Source organism: Meleagris gallopavo, chromosome 3, assembly GCF_000146605.3.
Source record: "Meleagris gallopavo isolate NT-WF06-2002-E0010 breed Aviagen turkey brand Nicholas breeding stock chromosome 3, Turkey_5.1, whole genome shotgun sequence".
Lineage (NCBI taxonomy): Eukaryota > Metazoa > Chordata > Aves > Galliformes > Phasianidae > Meleagris > Meleagris gallopavo.
In genome coordinates, this window is record NC_015013.2 from 65922197 (window position 1) to 65948705 (window position 26509).

The 26509-nt window shown below is 39.3% G+C and overlaps 1 protein-coding gene across 1 annotated transcript; it reads left to right on the forward strand.

Moving 5' to 3' along the window:
* Positions 1–2: 2 nt before the first annotated feature.
* ZBTB10 (zinc finger and BTB domain containing 10) lies at positions 3–26509 on the forward strand (the record flags this gene model as incomplete). Its single annotated transcript, XM_010709079.3, has 5 exons — positions 3–131; positions 6485–7382; positions 19183–19356; positions 21448–21623; positions 23784–26509. Coding segments are annotated over 5 exons (1683 nt in total), but the record flags the coding sequence as incomplete, so codon positions are not given.

Below are 26509 nucleotides of genomic sequence, written 5' to 3' on the forward strand. Positions count from 1 at the left end.
TGGCGGGCGGCCCCGTGCCCGGCGGCCACGACGAGCTCTGCAAAGGCACCCGCAACTACAAGCGGGCCCTGCTGCTGCGGCACCACCTCTCCGCCGAGCATCGCCTCAACGAGCCGGGCAGCGCCGAGCAGGTAGGCGGCGGCCAGCCTTCCCTTCCCCTTCTCGCAGTTTTTTTTCCCGGTGGCTTTTGTGTTGTTTTGCGCTTCCCCCTTCCCTTTGCCCACGTGCGTGAGTTCCCTCGCACGGCTCCGTGCGTTGTCCGCAGCTCGGCGGACCCGCATCCCCGGCTGCCTTTATCTAACGCGACGGCAGTTGCGTATGCACGGCAGTGTTCTTGCACTGATTTACAAACGCGAGTTACAACTTCCTCCTGCGGTACTGGCGGAGGGAGGGCAGTGTCCGGCCTGTGAAACCGGCGCTCACCGCCGTGAAATCGCCGTTGTTCTGCCGTCCTGTCGCACGGATCTCCGTGCTCCGCTCGGGTTGCTGCGGGCCGGGATTCACCGTTTCAATCTTAACCGAACGGGTTGCTTTAGATAGAGTTACTTAGCCAGAAATGTGTAATTGCTCGGTGTTTGTTTGAGATAAACATGTGGTTTCCTGAAAGCCGCGTTAATACGCCAGCATCTCTAACGCTTTTGGATTGGCCGAACTCTTTGTTGTTCCCTGCTGAATTTAGAATTACTGGAGTTCTTGGCTGCTCTCGTGGTTAAGTCGGGGTGAACTCGATGCTTTTCATCCACAAATATTTTAAGGAGAGGTCTCGTTGAATCACCAAGGATGCCTGCACTGCTGAAGCCCACTCAGATGGGCTGACCAGCGTGCGGCGTGCTGTGCCGTGGGTTAGGTTCATCCTGGTGCTGTTGGCTGCACTCAGTCCCCCCAGTCACTGTGGTCTCCCACTTTAGAACTGAGCTCTCCTTAAAGCCCCTACCGTGGCTGTGCAGACGTACTCAGAGTACAGCTCGTGGCTCAGTGCTTGCATTTAGTGTGTTGCTTGAGCACCTTAAGAAGCTCAGGGTACCTTGGACAAGAGCTGCTGTTGTAATCTCTGGGTAGGGCATTAGGATGGCAGATACCTTAGGTGAGTGTGATGTTCTTAGAGCTAGTTGTAAAGGAATGCAAGTTTTGTGGGAAACTCCTGCAGGATTGCAAAGCAGACCTTCTGATTTGTGGAGTAATAGCAGTTATGCAAGACGCTGTTTAGGATTTATAAAGGCGACGATCACCTCTAAGATGAGTAATGCTCCCTATTGGGTGAGTGCTTTCTCTGGCTTTGTGAGGCGGCTGTTGTGCACGCTTCATGGCGGTAGGTCACTATCAGTTTCCTGCAATCTGAGGTTCGCTATTTACTCTGCAGTATTTTGGCCTGACTTGCCTTAAATACCTTCAGTTTCTATTTTGAATCTCTCATTTGCAATTTAGTTTATCTTTATTTTGATAACGTTCTTTTTGTTTTGTGTTTGTGTGGTATGTTCCTTGCCATCCTGCTGTGGGTGATTGCCCCACAGAGGTATGTCCTGTCACTGTGCAGCCTCCCTCCCAGCAGATATTGTTACTTCGTGTCACATGTGAAAGTTTCTTTTACTGCCCTTAGCTATGTGTAAATAAAACATACCGCACGCTGTTTTTTCTTACTAAACGTAATACTCTTTCCTTCTGTCCTCCTCTCCATGCTTTATCATAAGACTAATTGGTGTGGAGGAGAAGGGGGGTAACCTAAAAGTTAGTGCAAGTATTACCTGCATTGGAGTGTTAACCTTTCCTTGTCGTGAGAATCTTTATAAAATGAGGCTCTGCCTTGATATCACTAACAATCTATGGGGAAAAAATGATTGTAATAATGAATGAAACAGTAAGTGTTACTGGCTCTTTTGCACTATATTAATGGTAAGGCTTGGACCAAGTAAGTTTCTGTAAGGTAGCTGTAAGAATGGTAGTTTTGAGTAGAAACAGGGCTGGATGCATCTCTGTGCACTTGAGTTAGAAAGTTCTTAGAAGGAGAGGAGTTCAGTTTTTCAAGACACGCAGTAGGTTTTCTGTGGTGCATCTTGTGGGTTACACTTGCTCTACTGTAAATATGGTTAGGAATCAGTGTTTTCTTTGCATTTATTGTGTCGTTATTATCCCCTTTCACGTTTGTAATAGCACTCCTCCTCTCTCAATCCATATGTTTAGCTAATGCCAAAACAATAGCCCTATTTTTATCTTAATGCCTTGATACCAGATACTTGGAACAAAAGTAGGTAATTTGTACCCTGACCGTATTTCCAACATACATAATGAGGCAGCGAAGCCTTTTAAATTTAATGAAATTTGGGAGAGGTCTTTCGCTCTTTGCCTTAGAGACAATGCATATGTATTCCTGACTTGACAACTTTCAACTGCAGGGCATGTTTAGCAGCTGCTAATAAACATATGGCATAGTGCCACCTTCAAGTGCAAAAAGGAAATGGTAGGTGTTAAGACAGTAAAGCAGTGGAAACTTCTATAGGTCTTTTGGATATTACGCTCATGAAGAAGTGAGTGGTGATTTCAGTTTATTTTTGGGGTACTTTTAATTCGGAATGCCAAAACACACAAGTGGTTACAGCTGCTGCAATTCAAGGGTACAGAGCTGTCGGTTGGTGCTGCTTTCTAAGACAAAAATCTCAATTCTTTTCTGTTTTAGTTAAATTAGTTTGTGTTGCCACGGTAAAACTTAAGGAGAGATGTAATGCAGTCTGAAACTACTTTTGTTTTTTTATTAAATAGGTTTGTCGAGGAAATATTTCTCTTCTAATTGAAAAGAATTGAGACTCACTCGGAAGTCACTGCCAAACATTTTAGTTCTGTGATGAATTTAGATCTGTGAGTTGCAGATTTATCATCTGTTTGTGGTTCCTATCCTCAAAGCTGCTTCTTAAAACATTTTTTTATGTGGACATAATTTGAAGCTGAGCTTTGGCATTAGTGCCAGAAAAGCTTTCTCCAGCCTAGCAGGCGTGTTGGTTTAGAGCAGAAGCTCTCCAAAAGGAGGAAGGCCTTTGATGTGTTACTTTTTCCATTTGAACTGTAATTGTTTGCTTTGTGTGTGCAGTGATGAATAGAAGTCGTGCTTCAAATGTAAAGTTGCATTGTAGTGTTCTAAGTTAACTTCTCGAATTACTCTGGCTGAGGAGGCAGTCAGGCCTTCAGAGTAAGGACGGTCACTTACAGTGGGTTTATGCAGTGCCCTTCCCAGAGTCGGTTGGGTGTTGGGCACTTAGTGTAGCAATGCCCAAGTGCTGAGTTTCCTGAGGGATGCTGAGGTTTGTGAAGCAGCGGTGGAGCATCCTGCGTGCAGCTGATGGGGCTGTTTTCTGAAAGGATTTCCCTCTGCAGCCACACGTGCGTAAGAAATCTATTTTTCAGGAGGAGAATTAATTTGGGGGCATAGAAAAGTCGCTGTAGAGCAAGGTGTGGCAGTAGGGAAGGGATTGCAAAAATGTGGCTTTACTGCTTTAAATATGCATACAGCCAGGGTTGGAATCTGTGGTCAGAGTGCTTTCCTTCATCTCCCTCCTGCTTTCACTCTTAGGAGGAGAGTGTGCTGGTGGCACGGTGAGAAAGGAAGCAAGTTTCTAGTAGTGCTTCAGATCATCTTTCTGCTACAGTTAGCTTTTAGGTGGCTTTCATTACCGAGTTGCACATACAGAGGAGTCATTTTGTCTTTGGGTCCATTTGGAGACCAGTTAACTGAAACGGAGCTCAGTTCGTGTTCTGTTAGATCACTGCTTAATCTCACCTACAGAAGGAAGCTTTTCAGGCTGATTCTGGAAATTCCACAAACAAGAATGAAAGTCTTCCATTCTATTCTGGGCTTCTTATCAGTTGTCAAGGACAAAGCTGTTTGGCGGTGAGGTAACTTAAGCTAGGGGAATATTTTTGTTTGTATTCTGAAAATATAATTGGCATGTAAGGAAATAGTAGTTTGTGGTTCTCATCAGAAAAACAGTTCCCTTATGATGATTGCTAGGAGCATAACGTGGGTAATAGAAATTTGAAAACAAATTTTTTTGTTTTTTTTTTTCCTGTAATTATTTTCTTAACTTTACCTCCCAGTGAATTGTATTATACTTTCTCTGTAGAGAGGGGAGATGTTTAAAAGTCTCCAAGGGATATTACATTTTTTTCATTTTTCCTATAGTAAATGCTAACTCTGTCACACTTGGTTTACACAGACTTGTTAACTGTTCCGATGTCAGGGCTTTCGTTTAGCTCACGGTGCAGCATTAGAGTTGTTGGCTTCCAACAGCAGTTAACCTCTTGTGTTCAGTACTACAGTTAGGTGGGAAAAAAGATCTGTATGCTCTCTGTTAACTGCTGATACTTATCCCTTACTTCCGTGTAGTCAAACATAAAAAGAAAAGGCCTTCTGCAGAGTAATTTTGAATGTTGCCTGGTCTCAGGAAATGAAGTCCCGTCAGCTATTGTGGCATGTGCCTGACAGTGTGTAAGACACATCACTAACGTTTGGCTGTGACCAGAGTGACGACACTTTAAATACCATCACTTCTGTTTTTATTCTGACCCAAAGTGAGTGTAGTCAGAGTTTTGAAACTGTACTGTGGACTAAGAGAAAGTTTGCTTGGCTCTGAAATGCTCAGAACTTGGTGGCAGGCTGAGCTGTTGCATCTGGGACGTGCTTCCTGTTTCAGTGCTCTGATCAGAGGGAGTGCTTGCCTTTGTCAGAGAGCACGCAGAAAAATGTAAGCTGAGTCTGGACAAAGATCTGTGTCTCATTTTCACATAAAAGCCTAATTCTTGTCTTGCTACTTCTTTCTTTTTTTCTTTTTTTCCACTGAAGGTTTTTTTTTCCAAAAGGGGTAGAGGTTTCGAAGTGTCTTGAACGTGGCAGCAAACTGAATTTTCTCTGCAGGAGATTCTGGAAAGTTTCTCTTCTGATCATGTTGGACATTGCTTGCTGCTTAGAGATAGAAATAATCTCTTCTGAAGTATGTAGTTTGACCTCATGATTCTATGACCTCAGCTGTCATTCTAGTGATCCACGCTGGCATTATAACTTGAAGCAAGTGCTGATTTAAGGCACTAATTCCTGTATGGTGGAAAATGGCTTCTTTATTTAGCCAATTCTGCTATAATTCCAAATTAAGAGTAGTACTCATTTTCAGGATACTTTCTAGCCCCAGTTTACATCATGAGCTCTTGAAAACCCACTAACTGAAGCTGACCTGTAATATTGAGGTAGTGCAGTTTTTAATGCCCCCTAACTCTCAGGTCTGTGAGTCATTTTTGAAAGTTAGAGGAAAGAATTTTGCAAAATGCAGTCTATTCTTATCCAAAATTATAATGGAACCAGCCAGTTCCAAACTATTCTTTATCGCTAGGAAGGAAGAGTCTTAGAGATCTGGTGGGGGGAAAAAAAAGGTGTTGTCATCATCAGTGCTCTTGATGGCACCTATCAATTAATGTAAGTATGAGCTTTTTTTTGTTGTTGTTTTCTGCTTTCTTCTAGCTGCTTCTCTTGTAGCAGATCTGAATCATCACTGTCTAAACAACAGTTACAAAGTACTGTAAAATCTGCTTCAAACCTCTCGTTACTCACCAGCTTCTGCCTGAACTAATTATTTAGGAATTCATTTCTTGGTGTTGGATTGTCTGATTCTACTGCTTGGAAATGTCTGAAGCCATGTTTAAGATCACTTCTTGAAAAGGTCATGGAGAGGCATATAAGTACGTGTTGTCAGTATGATAACCAATTAAAGATGGTGTTGCTGGGAAGTTTCAGTGTAGTTTGATTCAAGGAAGTCTTGGCTAAGTAGTGTAATGAAAGCCTAACTTTTGGGCACCTGCAGCATTCTGTTCACTTGTATTACCAGTATTCAGTTTAAAGCCTGTACAGTGGAAAATTAAAAAAAAACAACCTTATTTGTAGAACTGTAGAAATATACCTGCTGTTATAAGTACTCTAGTACTATAGTTTCTTTAGAACGTGTAGAACAGTTAGACACAGGTTGGGAGATAAACTGATCATCTTTATGCATTCATCTCTCAGCATGAGCTAATGTTGAGTCTGGATCAAGGTTCTCTATTAACTTCAAGTGGAGTTTTCCAAGGAAGAATGAACTGCATATGTGAGAGCTATCCAGATAAATCTTACGAAAGAGACTGCTTATCTTTAGTAGTGTGGGTTAACAAAGTCAAGTACTTCATTCTTGGCTAAATCTTACTTTACTTTTGGCCCAAATTTTATTTCCTTTGTCCTTATGGCAATTTTCTTGTGGTTTTGTTCCAAATATGGGAGGAGGATGCAGTCTGAGAATGTGATTCTTAGATGATGGGAATGTTCTTTCAAACATGCATTCCAGCCTGCGTTTATAACCAAGATTCTAATTAAGAAAAATTGGAATAACACTATCTTTAGTTTCTTATCCTTTTAGTAGTGTTGCAGGACTAAAGAGAACATTTGTGAAAAGCTAATTGTTTCTCTTTCTAATTCCAGGAGTCGGAGTTACCGTCAGAACTGAATAATGAAGGATACTGTGATTTTAACAGCAGGCCAAATGAGAACTCTTACTGCTATCAGCTCCTGCAAGAACTAAATGAGCAGAGGAAGAAAGGCATTCTTTGTGATGTCAATATTGTGGTGAGTGGGAGGGTCTTCAGAGCTCACAAGAACATCCTGGTTGCAGGCAGCCGCTTCTTTAAGACTCTGTATTGCTTTACAAACAAAGAAAGCCGTAACCAAACCACTGTTACCTATTTAGATGTTGTTGCTGTTCAAGGTTTTTCTGTCATTTTGGACTTCTTGTATTCTGGTAACCTCGTGCTTACGAGCCAAAACGCCATTGAAGTGATGTCAGTGGCCAGCTACCTTCAGATGACGGAGGTTGTCCAGTCTTGCCGCAATTTCATTAAAGATGCCTTAAACATAAGTATAAAATCAGAAGCTCCGGAGACCGTTGTAGTGGATTATAACAGGAGGTCTGTGAGTAGGGATGGTATGTCTCCAAGGGATCAGAAAGTTGCCAGCTTCTGGGCAACACGAAACCTTACCAACTTGGCGAGTAGCATAAAAACTGAGAACGATGGTTATTCGATTGATGAGGCCCAAATTGAAAGCTACCAAATGAATGACTGCAGTTGGGTCCAGGACAGCTCACCTGAAATGGCTGAAAATGAGTCTCAAGGTGAGGGAAAAGTTTTCGTGTGGAATGACATGGGCTCACAGGGACAATCAGTTCAAGAACCTGGAAAAGCAAGAAGGAAAAACCAAACTGCAAAAAGATTTATTTATAATATACCGCCTAATACTGAAGAGAACTCAGAAGATTGCTCAGTGTTGCAACCATCAGTCCCATATCCAGAAGAAGATCTGTCATTCATTAAAGAAGAAGCAGGTAAATATTGCTTAATATCAATCATATAATTTGAAAATTAAATTTCTGAATCAAGTACGTGGCAATGTAACTTTTTTTACAGGTATGGTGGTGGGTAGGGTGTTTTAGTAAAATCAGCATGTATTTAGCATTTTTCAACAATCTGGTTCTCCCTCTTGTGCTGCAGCAGTGCATCTTCAATTAGAGAAAAGAACTGTTTAACCCATCCCATGCGGTACATAACATGTTCTTTACAACTGATGTTTGGTTGCAGGTCCTTATCAGCTAGTAGAAGCTAAAATCCTCATATCTGCATTTTAATCTCTTGCTAAAATCAGGCACAAAATCAAGAAGTGATAGCTGATGCTGATTGCATGGAGGTGGCCTTATTAATTTCCTTCCTTTTGTTAGCAGAAATTTTTGTGGTCATCTCCTTTAGTGTCAACGAAGCAGAAATCAGTGTTCCAATACTGCTAATTCTGTGGATATCTGAAAAGCTACAAGATGGAGTAATGCTGCCTATTAACTCTTAAGGCAGATAGATTTGCGAAGCAAATGGGGAAGAGATACCACAGTGACACGTAGTAGAGAGAAGATCTTTTTGTTGAACTGTCCTTTATACAAATCTTGGGATCTGACTTTTCGTGGGCTTGGTTTTTTGTTTTCTTTTTTCCTCAAGGATCATTGGTTAATGAATGCTAGAATAAGGTTAAATGTGTTCTAGGTAAATACTGTCACATAGAATTTGGGGTAATGCAGTTTTTAATTACTATTATATTGCATGAGTAGCTGAAACATGTATTTGAAATACTATTGTTTGCCTGTATCATTTCTAGGTGGATTATCAACCTTGGAAGTATGACTTCAGGATGTTTTTAGTTTCAGAGTTGACTCTTGAATAGAGCATGGATGAGAGATGTAGCTAGAACAAAGTTCTTTAAACTAATGTTTCTGGGGCATTTTAAAATGCATGTCTTTTTCAAATATCTCAGAGGCCTGTGAATGACCCTTGCTTCTCAGGTTCAAATGGAGAATTTGGGGTGTGGGGAACAACCCACACATAAATTAACTAGCTTAAGAAAACAAAAACAAAAACCCACCAAACTCAACTGTCTAACAAAAACACCAACACTCAGACCTTTGGGTACAGAATATTTCTGTGGATATTTTTGTATTCCAGTGATGAAAAAAGGAGATTTGAAAGCGACTTGAGTTTTCAGGAATGCCTAGGAAACCTGTCTTCATTCTGGTGGAAGGAGAGGTGACCTTAGTTTGTTCTTATATCCCCAGTATCCTCGAAAAACAAGACTGAAAGAAATCCTTTCAGGATTGCCGTGACCAAGCCAATTGTACTGGGGCCCCAAGATGCCTTTGCCCACAGTGTGAGAAGTCTATCTCTGTTGCTGGCAGCTGCTGAGGTGTGAGGAGGCAATACGTGAATAGCAGTCCAGCAGTGGGCACGAGGTATCTCTGTGCTGCACTGTACTGCTGTGCATTTGTATATCGCATATACATGAGCACCACAACAACATGTGACAGTAGAGTACTGCAGACTGAAGCTACAGGCACCTATATTTGGTTGAGAGCAGGAGCAGACAACACAGGAGATGGACGTGCTGTTAGCAAGTAGTGTGACACAACAAGATGTGGGAAATCAGCTGTGCTGAGGAACTGACACTCACTCTATAAATGCTTGAGTGGGGCTACTTGTCTCCGAACTCAGTGGGTAGGTGCACACTAGCTTTTCAGTTTAGCTTGAGAGTGTACTCTTGTAAAGTGGATTTCCTGATCTTCTCTTAGTGTACTTTGATTAATGTTTTGAAGCATTCTTGGCCTGCGGAGAGTTTCTTCTGTGTGGAAGGAAAATGGAAGCTGTGTTTTAGAAATGTGCTTGTTAGGTGCCAACCACTAACAGGCCTTGGGTCCACAGCAGTAGTGTTAGATCTAGCCTGAAGTAAAACGGCTCTGAATGTGTATGGTAGGAGTGTTGGGTCTTTAGCAGCCACATTAACAGATCTACTTGTGCTGCATGGCACTACTTGCTAGCATGCATTTAGTTGCAGCAGCTTTAAGAAGAGCAGTAGAAAATCTGGAGCAGCAATGGGGATCTGAGTTGCCAGAAATTGCACAAATATCAAGTTCCTGACGCAATTTAGTGCGTGGTTTTTACTTCTGATTTATTTGGGTTAGACAGTTATGGTTTTTTTCCTGTTTGAAACATTACAGTGTAAGTATCCAGCTAACAAATGGTGTGCTCAGCAACAGAAGTAAATGCTTGTTTGCATTCTGCAGGCTTGGAATAGGTGCAGTGAAGCTTTGTTGTCGAAGCAACAGATGGTGGGGCAGTTCAGTGATGACTGAACAAGTAGTGAACTTACTCAGTTTTCTGGACAGAAATAACTGAGGTTTCCAGTCATTCATTGTACTGCAGAATTAAGTCATAAAATATATTCCATGCTACGTGTTGATGAAAATAACTGAATTAAATGTATTGAATTTATGCTGCAGCGTCAGTCCAAAATCATGGAAAGCTTTATGATTGTAGAGAATTAATTTATTTTCTAAGTATACTAAAAAAACAGAGTATTGTCAACTGATGATCTCCTTGGTACTTTGACTGCAACATGAGCGGTCCTAAGTAAATAATTACATACTTCTGTCAGTACTAGAACTACTTTGGAAGCCTCGTTAATATCTTTATACTAAAACCTTTACTTTAAAAAAAATTATGTGAGAGATGATGGAGGTAGAGCATGATATTGCTTACTTTCAGTCTTAGTTATGCTTCAGTAGCTGGTGTTTTCTCCTCTACTTCATGCTGGATAAGTTAAGTTAGGTTCCATAGATGACATGTGCGTTTGTTCTACAAAACACTCTGTAGTTCTTCCCTCCACGCCCAAGAAAAAGTAGCAAGAGAGAGGAGAGAGAAGAGTGGGGAATTGGAAGAATGACAAGAATGGGTTGTATGGGTTGTAGAGTAACTTGCAGGTTACATGATAACTTTTCAGTTGTGGATTAAGTTTTTTTGTGAAGATGGAAAAACTACCAAAATGAATAGGCAGTTAAAAACTCATGAGAAAATATTTTCTGGAACAGACATAAGACAATGCGTTTAGAAGAAAAAGAATGAATAGTGAATTCTTGCAATGCAAGCTAAGTAATACGTTTGCTGTCCTTTTGGTTGCTGAAAGAGAAAGAATGAGCTTCTACTTTTACACTTTGTGGTGTGCTGATGGGGATACCTAACACCAGCTGTGGTTATTGGATGTCTGATTACATGCAAAGTGAGTTGCTGTGTCCTTGATGATGGTTTTAGGTTGTTTGGCTTTTCTGTGAGGGGGGGGGGGGAAAGTACCGTAGATGGCATGGTGGAAGGGAAGCCAATTTAAGGACTGCTGCTCTCATAATGAAAACTTAAAATGGAAACCAATGCATAGAGAGGGAGAAGGAAAAAAACAAAACAAAACCAGCCCAAAGCTGTTTAAATAAATTCTGTACTAAGTGGAGTTTCTGATTGGGCACTACTAGGAAGATAAATCATAGTAAAAGTTTTCTGAATAATGCTTTTGCCTCTTATCCCAGTAAAACAAATGTGAATGTGAGTTTTCCCGCAGATAGCTATGAGGGTACTTCAGTTCTCCTTCCTCTCACTCTGCATTACCAGTGGTTTTATATTTAACACCTTTCCTGTAAGGAGCACATTGGGCTTCAAAAAACTTAGTAAAGCTGAGATGAGTTTGAAATTGGATATGGTGTTTTTGCTTTGTTTATCTACTTCTGCTGATGCTTTCAAATGCTCCCCAGATTTAACTATGTGAAATAAAATAGCTCAGTTCCTTCTCACTGAATAGTACAGTCTATCTTGTTGTTTCCCTTCCAGTTGATAATCTGTTAAAAATGCCTTTACTGTTTACAACCAGAGTGCATCCTGCAATTAACCATTTACCATGCGGGAAATAACAGTGCGATCAGTCGGTATCTTTTAGTCAATTTCCAGTACATGAAAGCTCAGTGATTCTAATTAATGATACTTTTAGTGTCTATTTGTAGATTTTACACATTTACACCATTACTGAATTGTTTTTTTCATTTGAGTTTGTGTTTCGGAATATGCGTTCTGTTCGTAGACTTCATAACAAGACTGTGAATTTTTCCTTATGCTTTCCAGAGCTGACCATGTTGATTCTTAGGGACGTTTTAATGGTGTACTCAGTTGGTTTTGTGAAGCTAACACCAGACCATTTGTTTGCATGATTTTCAGCCTACGTAATGTGATATGTTAGTTTGGAGGGCGTCCGAGAAGGGTAACAAAATAAGGACAGGATGAAAACAGTCTTTTGTGGAATAAAGTTTTTCTGGATAAATTTGTAGGAAGGATTTGAATCCAGTTGGCTGTAAAAGCAACTACTTTTCATAACGTTACAAGTAGTGTCTAAAACTGCTTATAAAAAAGTGTAGTGCTAGTCACAGTTTTTGACGTATGTTGCTCCCTCAAGTCGTAACTTGATAAACATTTTACAGTAGAGTTAAGTAACTTTGTACTTGAAGAAATCAAGACTGATGAGCTTGCCTGGATTGTCTGGCATATAAAGAAAACAAATACAGCATTAGGAAAGGAAGCTTTTTTTCCCCTCAATCATCTTTCCTGGTACTATACCCTGATTGAAAGATTAAAATTGTTTAATGAATGTTTAACCTCTCTATTTGCTCCATTTCCTATGTAATAAGGAAATAAAGGCCCCATGGATTTTGAAAGACATCTAGAGAGAGTCCAATAACCAGGAATCTAGCCAGCCCAGTAAATTTGCCTTTCTTAGGGATGATCCTGAATACAGGTAGATTCCCACATTCTGATGGAATGAACAACTGATCTTATGATTTTAAGGAATGCAATCAAAACACAGGCAATATTTTGAATTAAAGAAACCATCAGTCTGAAGTGCTGACTTAATCTTTCCGTTACCTCGGCTATTTAAGAAATGGTAAGGATAGTGGCAGCAACTGCATAAAGAAAAGCAGAGGCTGCATGTCTTTCAGATTCATTTGGGATATGCAGTGCTGGCTGCAGAAGTTAGCTGTGCTATTCTTTCAGCTGTGTCCCTTTCTGTGCCTCAAAAACATAGCTCAGTAAGTCAAATCTGATTAATTTTATAACATGTTGAGCAGTGAAAGTGATTTTGATCCAGAAGTTTCAGATCCTCTTGGATTGCTGCTGACTGTAATGGAGTGTGTTTAGAATACAGATTACTTAATATATAAACAAAAAAAAAGAAACACTTTCTTCCTGATAATGGTTATTCTAGAAAGTAGATAGTCTTTTGCCACAGCTCCCTGATTTCCTACATTTGTCTTCGCATGCATGTCTTCTCCTAGATTGAAGCTAGAAGACTGGTGAAGAACATTTAATAATTACTTTGTCTTCACTGACACAAAAACGGCAATAAGTTCCTTGTTTAACTTCCAGATTTTCTGCATTGACAGACCTGTTCAATTCAACTAAACTACAGTAACTGCCTGTGAGTGCTTTTACACTAGAGTGACTTTGTCTCATAAGAGTTTATAGAAGTATAACTGAATAATTGCTGTTCAGTTTCTTGGAGTTGGCAGGCCTTAAGGTTTGATTGATTGTTCTTTTGCTTTTGTTTGTTTTCTTTGAGAGAAAGGGTTGGTCAACCTCAGCATTTGTAGGTATAGTATAATGGGCTATACATTTCAACTGACGTTAAGTTTGACCAGGGAATGTTTCCTATCAGCTGTGTTTTCAGCTTCTCCTGTTGAGTTCTTGCTGTACAACCATTCATCTTCTGTGCATTGTGAGAATCCTGAAGTTGTATTGTACAGGTCACAGTGTAATTTCATGGGGTGGAAGAAACTGAGATGGGCAGCATTTCTTTCTTGTACCAGTTTCTGGCAGGAATCAGTAAATATATACAATCAGAAGTGTGTTTGTATCATAGAAACTTCCTACTCTGAGTAGGATACTACTGTATAGCGAGCTTATATTATTTGTTTGGGAAGATTTTCATCTGTGCTCCTTGTTCGTTTTGTACAAATCTATTTTTTACAGATCTACATCTTAGTCTTGTACATTGCTTTTCTTCAAAGCTGCACAAAAAGACACAGTGCTTTGGCAGTCCTTGTCAGGCTTTGGCAAAGTCTGTCTGGAATGGATGATCCTGAGATAATCATTTTGCTCAAGGATGCTGCTACTTCTGAGACTGCCTACTAGTAGAGAAGCTAACATAAATTGAAGCATTCTTGAATGTTTTCTTAAAACTGTTTAGCATAAAAAGTTGTTCTGACTAAAACAATCTAGGTAGCAATGGTATCTGTGCTTGTGTCTTTATGTAAGAATAAATACTAATGGAGAAGCATGATTTCTTTGTATATTTGTCTTGATTTAATTTAGTTCTTCCTTGAAGGGCCTAAAAACAACATATAGCTGATTAATAGGGAGCAATAGCAATGTCCTACCAGTGCAGAAAGAACAGCTTTACTATGTGAAGAACCCTTATATTAGGGCTGAAGTGGGCGTAACTTCCTTTTTTATTGATAACTTTCCTTTTTTACTGAATGCCTTTTCTTCTACAACTCTGCATCATACAGCTGAGCACTGGCTGGCTGTGTAGTAACTGAGGAACTAAGGGCCCTCAGGGGCAGCAGGTTGAATGTGAGTCAGCATGCATCATAGCAATGGTGAAGGCTAACCTTATACTGGCAGAATTAGCTAGAACATAGCCAGTAGGCTGTGAGAAGGGATAATTTCCCTGAATTCAGGGCTTGCAAGACCACATTTAAATACTGTGCCCAGTTCAGGGCAGCCCAGGAAGAGAAAGGTATCATTAAGCAGGAGGGAGTCCAGTGGGTGGGTACTTAAGGAAATCAGGGAGCTGGAGAAATGTTGAGGATAGGCTGGGATACAAAATTTATTTAGCATAGGGAAGCTGGAGGGGCATATACCTGCGGTCTGTCACCGTCTTAAGTGGATTTTATAGAATATGAATCCAGATACCTGCCTTCCTCTGTGCACCTCTGAAAAGCATCTGTTGCAGCGAGGGGAATTCTACCTGCACGCAGACTGGACTGTGAAAGCAGTTTTGTTGGAGCAGATTTCTTAGAGGGTTTACAGAATCTCCATCTTCGTAGACATTTAACACTTGGCAAGGTTCAAAGCCAGATATAATCCAGCTTTGAAGTTAGCCTTGCTTTGAGCTGGGTTGAACTAAGTGACCTTCAGAGATTCCTTCTGATCTAAGTTCTTCCTTGAGTCTGTTCCCTGAGATCAGTAGTTCGTCCACTAATAAATGATGTGGATCAGGACAGCCCTTAGTAGCTCATGTTTCAATTTTGTAGCCTTTATGGAGAGATCAGTAAGCTAGCTTTATAAGCAGTGACAGTGAATGACAGACTTTTGGAGGGAACATACAATAAATAGATTATTGTTTGACAGCAATTGGTGGTTATCTGGCAGAGTTATTTAGTGGTTCTGCTTCTGTAGTTGAAGCAGTAAACCAGTTTTCATGAATGAGAAATAGCAAAAAATGACAAGCAATTGGGAGTGGTATTTGGAGTGTTAGTAGATTGGATTGGCAAAATATCTTCAGTTTGGCAGAGGGTTCTGTTGCAAGAGGCAGTTCAGAAGTAATCTGCTTTGACCTCTTTTCAGAAGCAAGGTTAAAGTGAGTAATACTCTGGGAATGAACAGTACAATGTATTTTCTTCTCTTCACCTTGCCAGTATGTAGCTCTTGGCAGTGCTGTTTTTTTTTCTGTCACATGTTACTTAACATAAGCAACAAATCCAGCTCTAATAGCAAGCCAGATTGTATCAGTAGATTACCAGTGCTCTCCTTACAATCCTTGAAAGCTCTGGCCTAATCGCTTATCTGATCTACTTTCTGTCTTTTTTGAATTGGTCTGAATAAGCAGTCAGTGTCAGAAAAGTTGCAGGGAAAAGCCATATTCCTTTTCCTCTTTTGGCACTGTTTTGAGTGCTTGTAGGCGTAGAGAAAACAGAAGTTATTTATTACAGACAGCTATATCTCCTGTGAAGTTTTGTGTCCTTCCATGCACTCTACCTCCGTATCCGTTTCTGTAATGACCTGTTCAAAGGCTTCTATCATTGATCTTCTCATTGATCTACATAATCTTCTCCCACCCAATGTCTCCTTTCCTTCCCAGAAGTTCAGCAGATTTTTGGATGCAGAAAAAGCAAAACTGTCAAGCTAAGGATGTTTCTGCTCACATGTTTTCTTTCTGATGATACTCCCTCGCCTCTTGCCTTTTAAAACTGCAATTCAGTTTCTGAATCTAGTTTATCCTTTTGTCTGAGAAGGAGCACGTTTTAGAGCACAAAAGTCTTTTGTAAGTTTTTCTGTTGTGTAAAAACCTATGCAACCGCTTAATTGTATTTGGAACTGTCCTAATCTCTTCTCAGACTGACATCTTGAGAGTTTTAATGCTGATAGTTAATCAGTTTGTGTTGCTTTATTCATATCATTTTGGTTTGTGGCTTGTTCTTTTGATTTTGTTTCTCTTTTAAGCATAGCATTGCTGGTAGAAACCTCTTCTCCATGCGTAGTCTGAGTATGGCTGGATGTTGGAGGCTATTTGACATCTGAATTATTAGCTTATACCTGTTTTAGAAATGAACAGTGCTGTTGAAAGGTATGCTTAGGTTAAGATAAGGTTGTAGACAGATGAACTGGTATGAAGATCATTGCTTCTAATTACTTGCCTTTTTTGTTTTTCTCCCTACTGTCTGTGTTCTCTTGTGTCCTCGTCCCTCTCTGTCTGATCTACCAGCACAGCTGTTTTATGCTGTTGCCCTCAGTATCCTGTCAAAATCAGTTGGGTTATGTTACCTTGACAGGAACGAGTTAGACAGTGACTACAGCTGCAGGCAGGTTTGAGAGGATCTGTAGCCTGGGGGGGCAATGGGAGAGACTGATCTGAGCCGTTGGGTCCTCTACCATCCTATGCCTAGCTTAGCAACAGTATGGAGCTTGTCTGTGTCCATCTTGGGGAAGCTACTAGAGGTTAGGCATTGCACTTCCTATTCACACTCTCTGTCTTTCCTGTGTGGATGAGCCATTGGACATTCAAAGTTGTTTTGAACACAATGGGTATATGTTCTATCTAGAAAGTAGGCTTTCTAAGTCAACAATTATTTTGAGAAGGAGTATGTATTAGGTGTAATTAGGATTTACTTAGTCGTTTATTCTGCAGAGACTGAAATGTCTGCAGCAACCTCTTATCTCTTGTGGTATCTATACCAGTGTTCTTTCATGTTGCAGTAGGTCTTTTTGCATTGGAGGCAGACAGATTTAGTAGCTTTTTATCTGCACTAGACTATAGCTCTTAAGTCTCTTTGGCTCTCTGCTGAGTCTTAGACTAAGATCTAGGCCTACCCAGGGATTTGAGCTCTTAAGTTTGTTCAAACTTCAATATCATCTGTGAGCATAAGTGATCCTTATGACATTCAGTGTGTGTCCTCTTAGTTCCAGAAGAACTCTCCAAGCATCAGTGTTATAAATGTGATTGGTTTGGTCGATCTTTACTTATTGGCAGTCTTTTGTGTATGCTTATTTTGAAGGAAGTAAGGTAATATGCCAATACACAGTGTATGCACTACACCTGTGAGCAGTCCAGCCCTTAATCTGTTGATTTTACAGATAATCCTTTTAAAAGGGAGAGGAAAGTGATTAAAGTACTTCAACTGTAGATCTTCTGTTGTTCAACAAGAGACAGGACATTTCTATTGGGGCAGAGAGAGAGACAGCTTATAAATAAAAAGTCTAATGTTTTAAACTGCAGTTTTGTTTTTCTCTGTTAGCTCCCAAAGCCTGCTTTAATTTGGAGGCTTTTGGGCCCTGAGGTTTCTTTGCTGTTGCCTAGAGATGTACAACAGTGCTGCTTCATTTCTTGCACATTGCTGAAGGAAGGTTTACTGCTCACCTCAAAGGAATGTTTAGTTGGCATGTCCATAGGGTATCTGTTCTATTGCTTGAGCTGTTGAGCTGGCATTGCAGGAGTATATAGCTTCAAATTAGCATAAGGAGTTCTTGCCTCTTTTGGACATAAGAACGACTAGAGTCTGTAGTTTAAAAGGGTTTTATTAAACTGTTGTTCTCATGCTCTCACTATCAAGTGGAGGGGGATTGCGTCTTTCTTCCCCCGTAGCTCCCCTAGTTTCTTTTTATACCAAAATATTTAGGTGGATTAATTAAAATACTGATGTTTCTCTTACTTTGTCCAATCTAGCTCAGCTTGTGAAAAGCTCAGATAGATGGAATAGCTTTATGCTGACCCTGTAGTTTGGCAGTTGCTTTGCTTATCGTTTGCCATTGTGTGAAAGATCTGGTAAAATTCTAGATTTCCTATTTGTTCATTTAATTCCTTTTGAACTGTTGTCTTCTTGTGTTGCAGCTGCAGTTGCTGCTGCCAACTGTAATACCGCTTGAGCCTTAAATATGACTAATGTCTGTGCCTAATACTGTGAAGATATATAATCTGTACTTCTTTTCCAGTAAAACCGGGAGTTAGGAGTGTTTCAGTGTGCTGCTTTTACCACTAGCTGTATGAAAATGTAGTTTACCCTCTGAGAGAATTTCCTTTCCTGGAAAAATCCTTGGAACGAGCAGTATAGGGACAAGTGAAGAAGTCTGTGGACTATTAAAACCGACCGTCTCAGGCTTGAGAAGAAAAAATAGATGTACTTGCTGTGAGAAGTCCCTCTCAAAGTTTTTGACAGCAGTGACGTTTGGGAATCCAGTGTGGTGGGAATCTCAGCACCATCGGGACAAATAAAAGGAAATGTGCCAGTTTCCATTGCAGTTTGTTTATTTAACAACTCTGTGCCTGTGAAAGTAATGGATTTATGAGTTCATGTTTTCCAGCAAACTCCTGTCTTGGGGATCGGGGTAAGATTGATTTGCTCTCTTGCCAGAAGAGTCTTTGACCTCCAAACACAATTGTCAAATGCCTACTGCGATTTTTGGTGAACTATTTATAGTTCTGTGTTGTATGTAATCTGTATTCACTCATGCAGATATTACTTATTACAAAAGTGTAGAATTAAAACAAGTAAAAATGAAGTAAATATCTTTTTCTTTTTAAGCTATTGTTTGTTTCTGACTAATTCTGTTTTTTTAAGGGGGAAAAAGCTACAAAAACCATACAAACTTCATGAAGAGCTTGTCTAAAGACCAAATGTAAATACCCAAATTAGTATTTCAAGCTGGTTTATTTCTAATAATTATGATCTCTTGAATTGATGTGGTCATAGAGTAATGGGGATGATTATTCAAAAAAGGATTTAGATGTAGCTGTAGGGATACTTTATATAAATAAAGGTATGTAAAACACTTTATATGCCACTGAAATAGTTTAAAGCAATAAAGAAAATCACACTTCTGATGGAAAATGTGTACATTTGTACCAACCAGTACTCTGTTTGTGGTAGACCAGATGAAGTCACTGAACATAGCAGCTCTGAAGAGAAACCACTGGAAAACTTCTTAGTGCTGTCATGATAATAGTGAGTGAATAAAATATCCTTACCATAAATGTTCTTGTGGTATGAAAGACGCTTTGAATGTTTCTCAAGATGGGGAGAAAAAATGATGCCATGGAGAGTAATTCAAAGACCTAATTTTGTTTAAATCAGGAATGCAGCTTTATTCATCTCAGTATGAAAGACTATGGAAAGAGTTTTAATGTTTTAAACTTTTTTTGTCATAGTTCAAGAAAGATAAATAGTTTGAGATACAAACTGACTGATGATAAGCAGGAAAGCTGAAGTAGTATTGTGTCTGTAATAGGGACATCAAGTGACTTCAAGTATGGACTGCTGCCGGGGACATCAAGTGACTTCAAGTATGGACTACTGCCGGGTACTTCAAGTGACTTCAAGTATGGACTGCTGCCGGGTACTTCAAGTGACTTCAAGTATGGTTTGCTGCCAGAATCTTGGCCAAAAGATGCTTGGGAAAATGGCAAGTATATCTGATGCAGAGCTTTCTTTTGCTTCTGCTACGAGTTCTTTAACCTGTGTGCCACTGCTGGTAATACTTGATTAACTTCCATAGAGATTTATTAGATTACATGTTTACGTATTCTTCCCTCTTTTCCTTTTACCTTTTTGGTTAATGTCAATAAAACTGCTTCTCTGGAGAGACTGAAATGAACTCAAATATATGGAAGGGTGAAAACAGAATATGACTTAACTCTTGTATCTACATATAGAGGTACGATACCTGACAACAATCAGACCACTGAGGACGTTGGTTTGTTCTGTTGGTTTTTTTTTAACCTTCGTTAGTAAGCTAACAGCAGATAAATAGACTTTGAATGCTTAATCAACTTTTTATCTGTTTTTAAAAAAAGTGCATCTCAGTATTCTTCCATATATATAAATAAAAATTTAATCACAGTAAATGCTTTGAACTCAGTGCAGCTGTAACTAAAGCGCTCTTCAGTCAGATTGGTGTTGTGAAAGAGTAGATTATACAGCTTCTGTGCTTTAACCTATTCATGTGAACAATTATCTGTAATTACTTTGTCTGAATACATTTGGAATGTATCCCAAAAACGCCACATCTAAGACAGTTATTGCTAGATCCTTTAAGTGTACCATAGTAAGAAGAGGAAGAGCTTAAGAACTTACAAGAGCAGACAGTAGTGATGCCTGCTTCTTCTCTGTAACACTGAGATATTACTTGTGTATGTGGTTTATGGTTTACTTCAAGGAATTTCAGTTTTACAAGGGAATAAATAGAGGCATCAGAAGGTGAAATTCACTAGTGAGCAAGAGATTAAAACAGAGGCCTTTTGAGATCTGCCTGCTGTTCCTATCCTACAACCCTGATGCCCGTCTGTCCAGACCCCTGCTGATGTATATAAGACTGCAGTTAAAAGCCCTACAGCTCAAAAACTGTTTTTTTCCATGTAACCCATCACATGACATGGTGACGTGCAACTTGTATGAGTACTCAGACATACCAAGGCACGTTTTTGAATGCTAGCAAAATTTAACTTGGATGTCATTATGAGTTTTTGATGCTTTTTGACTGTGTGTGCATCTTACACAGAGGCATGCATGTAACTGGCTGGTTTTGCTTTCTTCCTGCCAGCGTGAACTTTAGAAACTCTCATACGTAGTCATGAGGCCTTAGAGCTTTTTGGATGCTCCCTTTGTATATGGTTACAATCATGTTCATAAATTCTTGTCTCACAGTAAGTCCAGTCTATATCTTTTTCTCAAAGTCTTTATTCCTGTGTGGTCTTCTTCACAACTGTCACAGAATCCTAAGCTCTTCTGATTCATGTAGCAAAAAGCAGCTGCAGTAAACCTTGGTTTTGCAGATCACCCTTGAGCAAGCTGTGTTGTCCCTAGTCCAAGCAATATAAATAACTCTCTTCATAAGAAAGATCTGGGATATTGCTACTTCCAGAAGTCTTTTCTGCTTTCGTTTTTTCTTCTATGCTTAAACTAAATTAGATTTGGAGGGCAGAATAGCTAAGAGCAGAACTGATCACCTTTTCAGCTGTTTCAGAATCACATTGTCTTGTGCTGTCCTCCTTTTGTCAATGTCAGCATTCATTTCTACTTGGTTACACCTTTTTAAAATTTTGATAGTGTTTTTAAAATTTTGATAGTGATTTGTATCTTCAGGTGGGTGGTTCTTGCACATGGTTCTAAGAGAAAAATATTGGGAGAAGGTTTTAACTGTCTGAATGCCACAGAATCCAGAGCAAAGTGGTTTTGATTATAGTTGACTTCTGTAATGTGGAATACTGCTAACTGGTCACTTCCTCTGACTCATGAAATAATTATTATTTCCAAATAATTGATCTGTACTTAATGTTCCTTGTTTACAAATCAGTGTTTTTCTAGCAAGATCACGCATGCTGGACCCACATGCTGTAGTTTTCTGCAGGCAGACATTGTCCTGATGTGGCTGATGAAAACTCATGTGGGTGCATTATTGTTTTGGCATTTGCTTATTTTTGTTCACCAGGCAGAACAGACTGAAAAAAATCTTTTGTTTCATCATCTTTCCTACTGATGGCTTGTTTTCTTGTAGGCGATTCCTCTGCTTTAATCATGAACAAGCTGAAGTGTCCACACTGTAATTACGTAGCCAAATACAGAAGAACACTAAAGAGACACTTGCTCATTCACACAGGCGTGAGGTCTTTCAGTTGTGACATCTGTGGGAAGCTGTTTACTCGAAGAGAGCACGTCAAGAGACATTCCTTGGTAGGTAGTATCAGTGTGTGTGTGTGTGTGTGTGTGTGTGTGTGTGTGTGCAGTGCATGTGTGTAAGTGGAGTCTTCATTTACATTCATCATAGTGTAAATAAATTGGATGGAGATATATATCTATTTAATAACTGTCTCTTTTTATTTCTGGGAACATGCAGTATCAAAAAACACTGAGAATATTTCAAGGTAGTTTCATATCGTTGTTGAGAAGATGATGGTATTTCTCCAAGCTGTCATCTTAAAAGTACAAAGTAAAATATAAGAACAATTCTTATTTTACAACATGTTTTAAACCTGCTTCATCGTGAAGGTGTTCCTCTAGATCTCTGTAGCCTCCTTGCAATTGGCTTCTTATTCCCAAATAAGTAGAAAATGCTGCTTGCTTTTAGCAATGAATGCAGTAAAGAGCTGCAAGGCTTCCCAACTTTCCTTTCTAACCTGTTATAATATAATATATAAAATCATTTAAGAATCCTTTTTTAAAATGATGACTAGAGTCTTATAAGAATGTAATTCTAGAAGGTATTGAAGAACAGGAGAGGATACGACTTTACATGGGTGGACAGTGTTAGGACAAGGGGGAATGGTTTTAAACTGAGACAGGGGAGGTTTAGATTAGATATTAGGAGAAAGTTTTTCACACGGAGAATGGTGACGCCCTGGACCAGGTTGCCCAAGGAGGTTGTGGATGCCCCATCCCTGGAGGCATTCAAGGCCAGGTTGGATGTGGCTCTGGGCAGCCTGGTCTGGTGGTTGGTGACCCTGCACATAGCAGGGGGTTGAAACTAGATGATCTTTGTGGTCCTTTTCAACCCAGGCCATTCTATGATACTGATACATAGTAGTTTTCAGATTTCTTGAACTGTTCCACAGGTAGGCAGCTTATGTTAATAGTTGCAAAGTAAATCTTAGATCTGGTGTTCCTTACATTCCACTCGAATTCTCTCACCTTAAATAAACATGTTTCCACCATGAAACTGCTCCCTCTCATCCTGCTCCCCTGTTTTTACTTGAAGACATAAGTGCGTGAAGGGAGGACATCAGGGGCTATGGTGCTACCAAGTCTGAAGAACCTTTTCCTGTAGCATGTACAGGTGATGAAGGTGATGATGGCATGGAGCAGTTCTGTGACTAAGTAGAAGTAAGGTCACTATTGCCTTGGTGGTGACACCATGGAGGTGCTTTACTCCAGGAGGTAGCAACAATACCCTGTAGGTCTTGTAACAGGTCCAGTAGAGTGGCACTTCAGTTTTCTGTCCTACAGTATCTGACCAGGTCTTGGAGATAAAGATGTTTCCTCCAGGAAAGATGAAGTCAAACAAAGTGAAAATTGTTGTAGAGTTAGTTCAGTTCTCTGTTTAATCTGCAGTGCACAGTGGATTCAGAACACCAATTCCTCCCCCACCCCACACAGGGAACATCTAAAGAATTTTATTTTGTGTAAAACAGTATGGTAATAAGTCTAGGTGCTAGAGAAAAATACATCCTGTAGAGATAAGGAAGGACTAAAGTACTTATTTGTATTTTGGCCTAATTTTGTGTTTTTCTTCTCTTAGTTACATAGCCTGAAATTCATTCTTTCCTGTTCTTAAAAGCACAACTTTGCAACACTTGCTTAATTGACTACGTATTAAGATTTATTTTCCTCAAGTTAGTCCACAGTAGTTCAACTTTGCGTGCAGGCTCACCCTAAGGAAGAAGCTGGAAATGGAATGAAAAGATATTAAACTTGGCTTTGCTTGACTGGCTAGTGGGAGTGGGGAGGTGGAATGCTCTTCCATTTCCCACAGAACTTAAACTCTTGTTTGTGGTGGTTCTGGAGCTTTATATTGTAAAGGTAATTTTCTAAATGGACAGCATGTCTATTATGGTACTGTGTGCAACATAAACTTATGTTGTCTTCGGTGCCATTCAGTGGCTTTGTCTGAACAGTGAGTGGCCAATAACTGCTTGTCAAATGGACAGCTGTTTAGCTATCTGCTGAACAGTAAGGTGGTGGTTGGTTGTGAGAATAGCTCAAGTGGAAATGGATCTCTTGTAGTACTCTTTCTCTGAAAAATATTGAATTGATACTTTTTTTTTTATTAGTAATTATTGTTAGTAGTATTCTAGTATGATGCATGTATTTTCAGCTGTTAATTTTTCTTCTCCATAGGTGCATAAAAAGGATAAAAAGTATAAATGCATGGTATGTAAGAAGATCTTCATGCTAGCAGCCAGTGTTGGAATAAGACACGGATCTCGACGCTATGGAGTTTGTGTAGACTGTGCAGATAAATCTCAGCCTGGAGGGCAAGAGGGAGCAGACCAGGTGCAGGACACAGATTTCCCTAGGGATGAAGAATATGAAGAAAATGAAGTGGGAGAAGGTGATGAAGAGCTTGGTGATGACGTAGAAGAACAGAATGACCAGTCTCGATGGGATGAATCTGGCGAAGTTTGTATGCCTTTAGATGACTGACGAGAGCATATGACTTCAGGGTGCTGCAGATGGACACTATATGGATTGACTATTTGAATTTTGGACTGAAGGCTTGTGAAATATGGTACAGGCTGGATGGTAGTTAAGTTGCTGTGAAAAATGTAGGGTCAAAGCCTTATAGCAAAAAAAATAAAAGGATTATTAATTTTTTTATGATATTTGCACAGGACTGTACAGCATACAACCGTTTGGTTGAATTATACAGAGTCCTCACATCTACAGTCAGTTATCAAAAGAAAAATGTATTTTTTATTATTTATAGGATATAGCTACTTGGGTCCTATTCAGATATAGTAACTGTACTTACATTATACATTCATGTATCTGTTAACATGAATGAAGATTGCAACTTGGTATGGAAGTACAAAGACAGCATCCCCAAATCCACTCATACTTCTAGTGAACCAGTAATGCTAATTTGGGCTAGTGGGCTTGCTTCCACAAGCATGTCTTTGCCATACAAACTTTACCTCTCCCATATGCTGATAGGTGAAAGCCAATTACTTAAATATGCATCATGGATAATGCCAAGAATTTATTGAAATTTGGTTTTAAAAGTTTTGGCTTTAAGCCAGCAGGTGGTACAGGTGATAAGCACTGGAGAAGTTAATAATGGCATTAATTTAGTCTATTTCTTCACAGTTTGGAATTTTCAAGAAAGTTGCTATTGACTTAACAGTTCCAGAGTAATCTTGCAGGAGGAATGACCGGTTATCAAAGTAATGGACTGATCAGAGCATGGGCTGCTCTTCTGCCACTTAGTCAAAAGAGACAGTCATATTCAAAAATGTCTGTAATAAAGCTTCTTTCCCCCTCTAAGGCTCCCCCTCTTCACATTTTTTACTTCCCTGCTGTATACCTCAGTCCTACAAAATAAAAGTCCAAGGAATGGAGAAAGTGTCATATTAAACAACTTTTTGATATATAATTTCTTGTCCGCTTTTTGGCTAGTTGATGTGATATAAATTGGACACTAGGCTCTTGTGCCCATTGTTCGTCATTTAAAATGAACACAAACTATTTTTTATTCTTTTGTATTTAATGGGATATTGCTAGCATTTAATATAAACCAGTTACATTTAACTCGATTTAATTTGCTGGATTTTCTTTTTTTAAAAAAGGAAAACAAAACAAAGTCCAAAGCAAAACAACGCTCTTTGAGTTGTGTACTTTTCAGGATGATCTGCTCCCTATGCTCTTTATTTCAAATTTTCTATAAGGCATTTAAACTTGAATTTTTGTAGCGATGTGGATTTTTTTTCTTAAGCTTGTAATATTGTACCAATGATTTTCAGGCCTCTTTCGTAGGGAGGGGAGGGCATTACATCTTTATCTTAAACTCTTGTGTGTTGTCTAGCCGAAGACAAACGAGTTCAGGCAATCATCAGAACAATCCATCTGATGTGCTGTTATGTCACAGCAAGTAAATATGCAGAGCATTTATCATAACACATAGCTAGGCCAGTGTGACAGTACTGTATAAAAACCAATTGAGGGTCACCATATTCTTCAGCTTTGTTTAATTTTAAAAGGAGTATATTTTTCCTATTTTATATCAGGTAACTAAATTATGCTAGTTGTGTGATAACCTTGAACTATGCTTTGATGGACAGAATCTTAATGGTGCTCCATCTGATCCAAGTTGGTATGTATTTAAAGAGACGAGCTTTACTGTTGTCCTTTCCATCAGTAGAACAGTAACATGATGTGAAGACATTGTTTTTGCTGATTGAAGCTGAGTTTGAACTACAGTTATATGGGAATTAAAATACCTTTTTTTTATCATCAATTTGTTTCATTGGTAGTTTCCACGTTATTGTAAACCTGACAGATGATTAGTTTTCTCGGGGCGGGGTGGGTGGGTGCCTTTTCTTTTCTTTTTTTACACTGAAGAATACATCTTTATTCTCATTGTTCTATACTGAAACAAGTAATGTGTAATTCTGGTGGGGTCCAAAGTAGAAATTAGTTGGGCAAAGATGATATGAATGAAAAAGTATTTTAAACGTTAAAGTAATGTTCTGCTTTGTGAATATGTAAGTATAGCATAAAGATTTTTCCATCCCATTTATCCCCTTTAAAACCATAGTTTACAATTGGTAGATCTGTCTATATATATAAATATATATATATATATCTGAAATTCACCTAAATCTGCTTTATTAGAATACTGCTCACTTAATGCTTAGAAACTGGACCTGGCTCTACATTCTTAATGTATCTTCCTTTTTCTGTTGATTTTTTTTGTTTGTTTATTTTTCCCTCGAGGTATGAACTTATTCTCTTGGAACTGAATCTTCTTTTACTACTTAAATCATTTATGTATATCTGGTAAATTATGACCAAATTTGTTGTTAGACTGCATACAGTAAATTGAAATATACACTTGGTACACTACA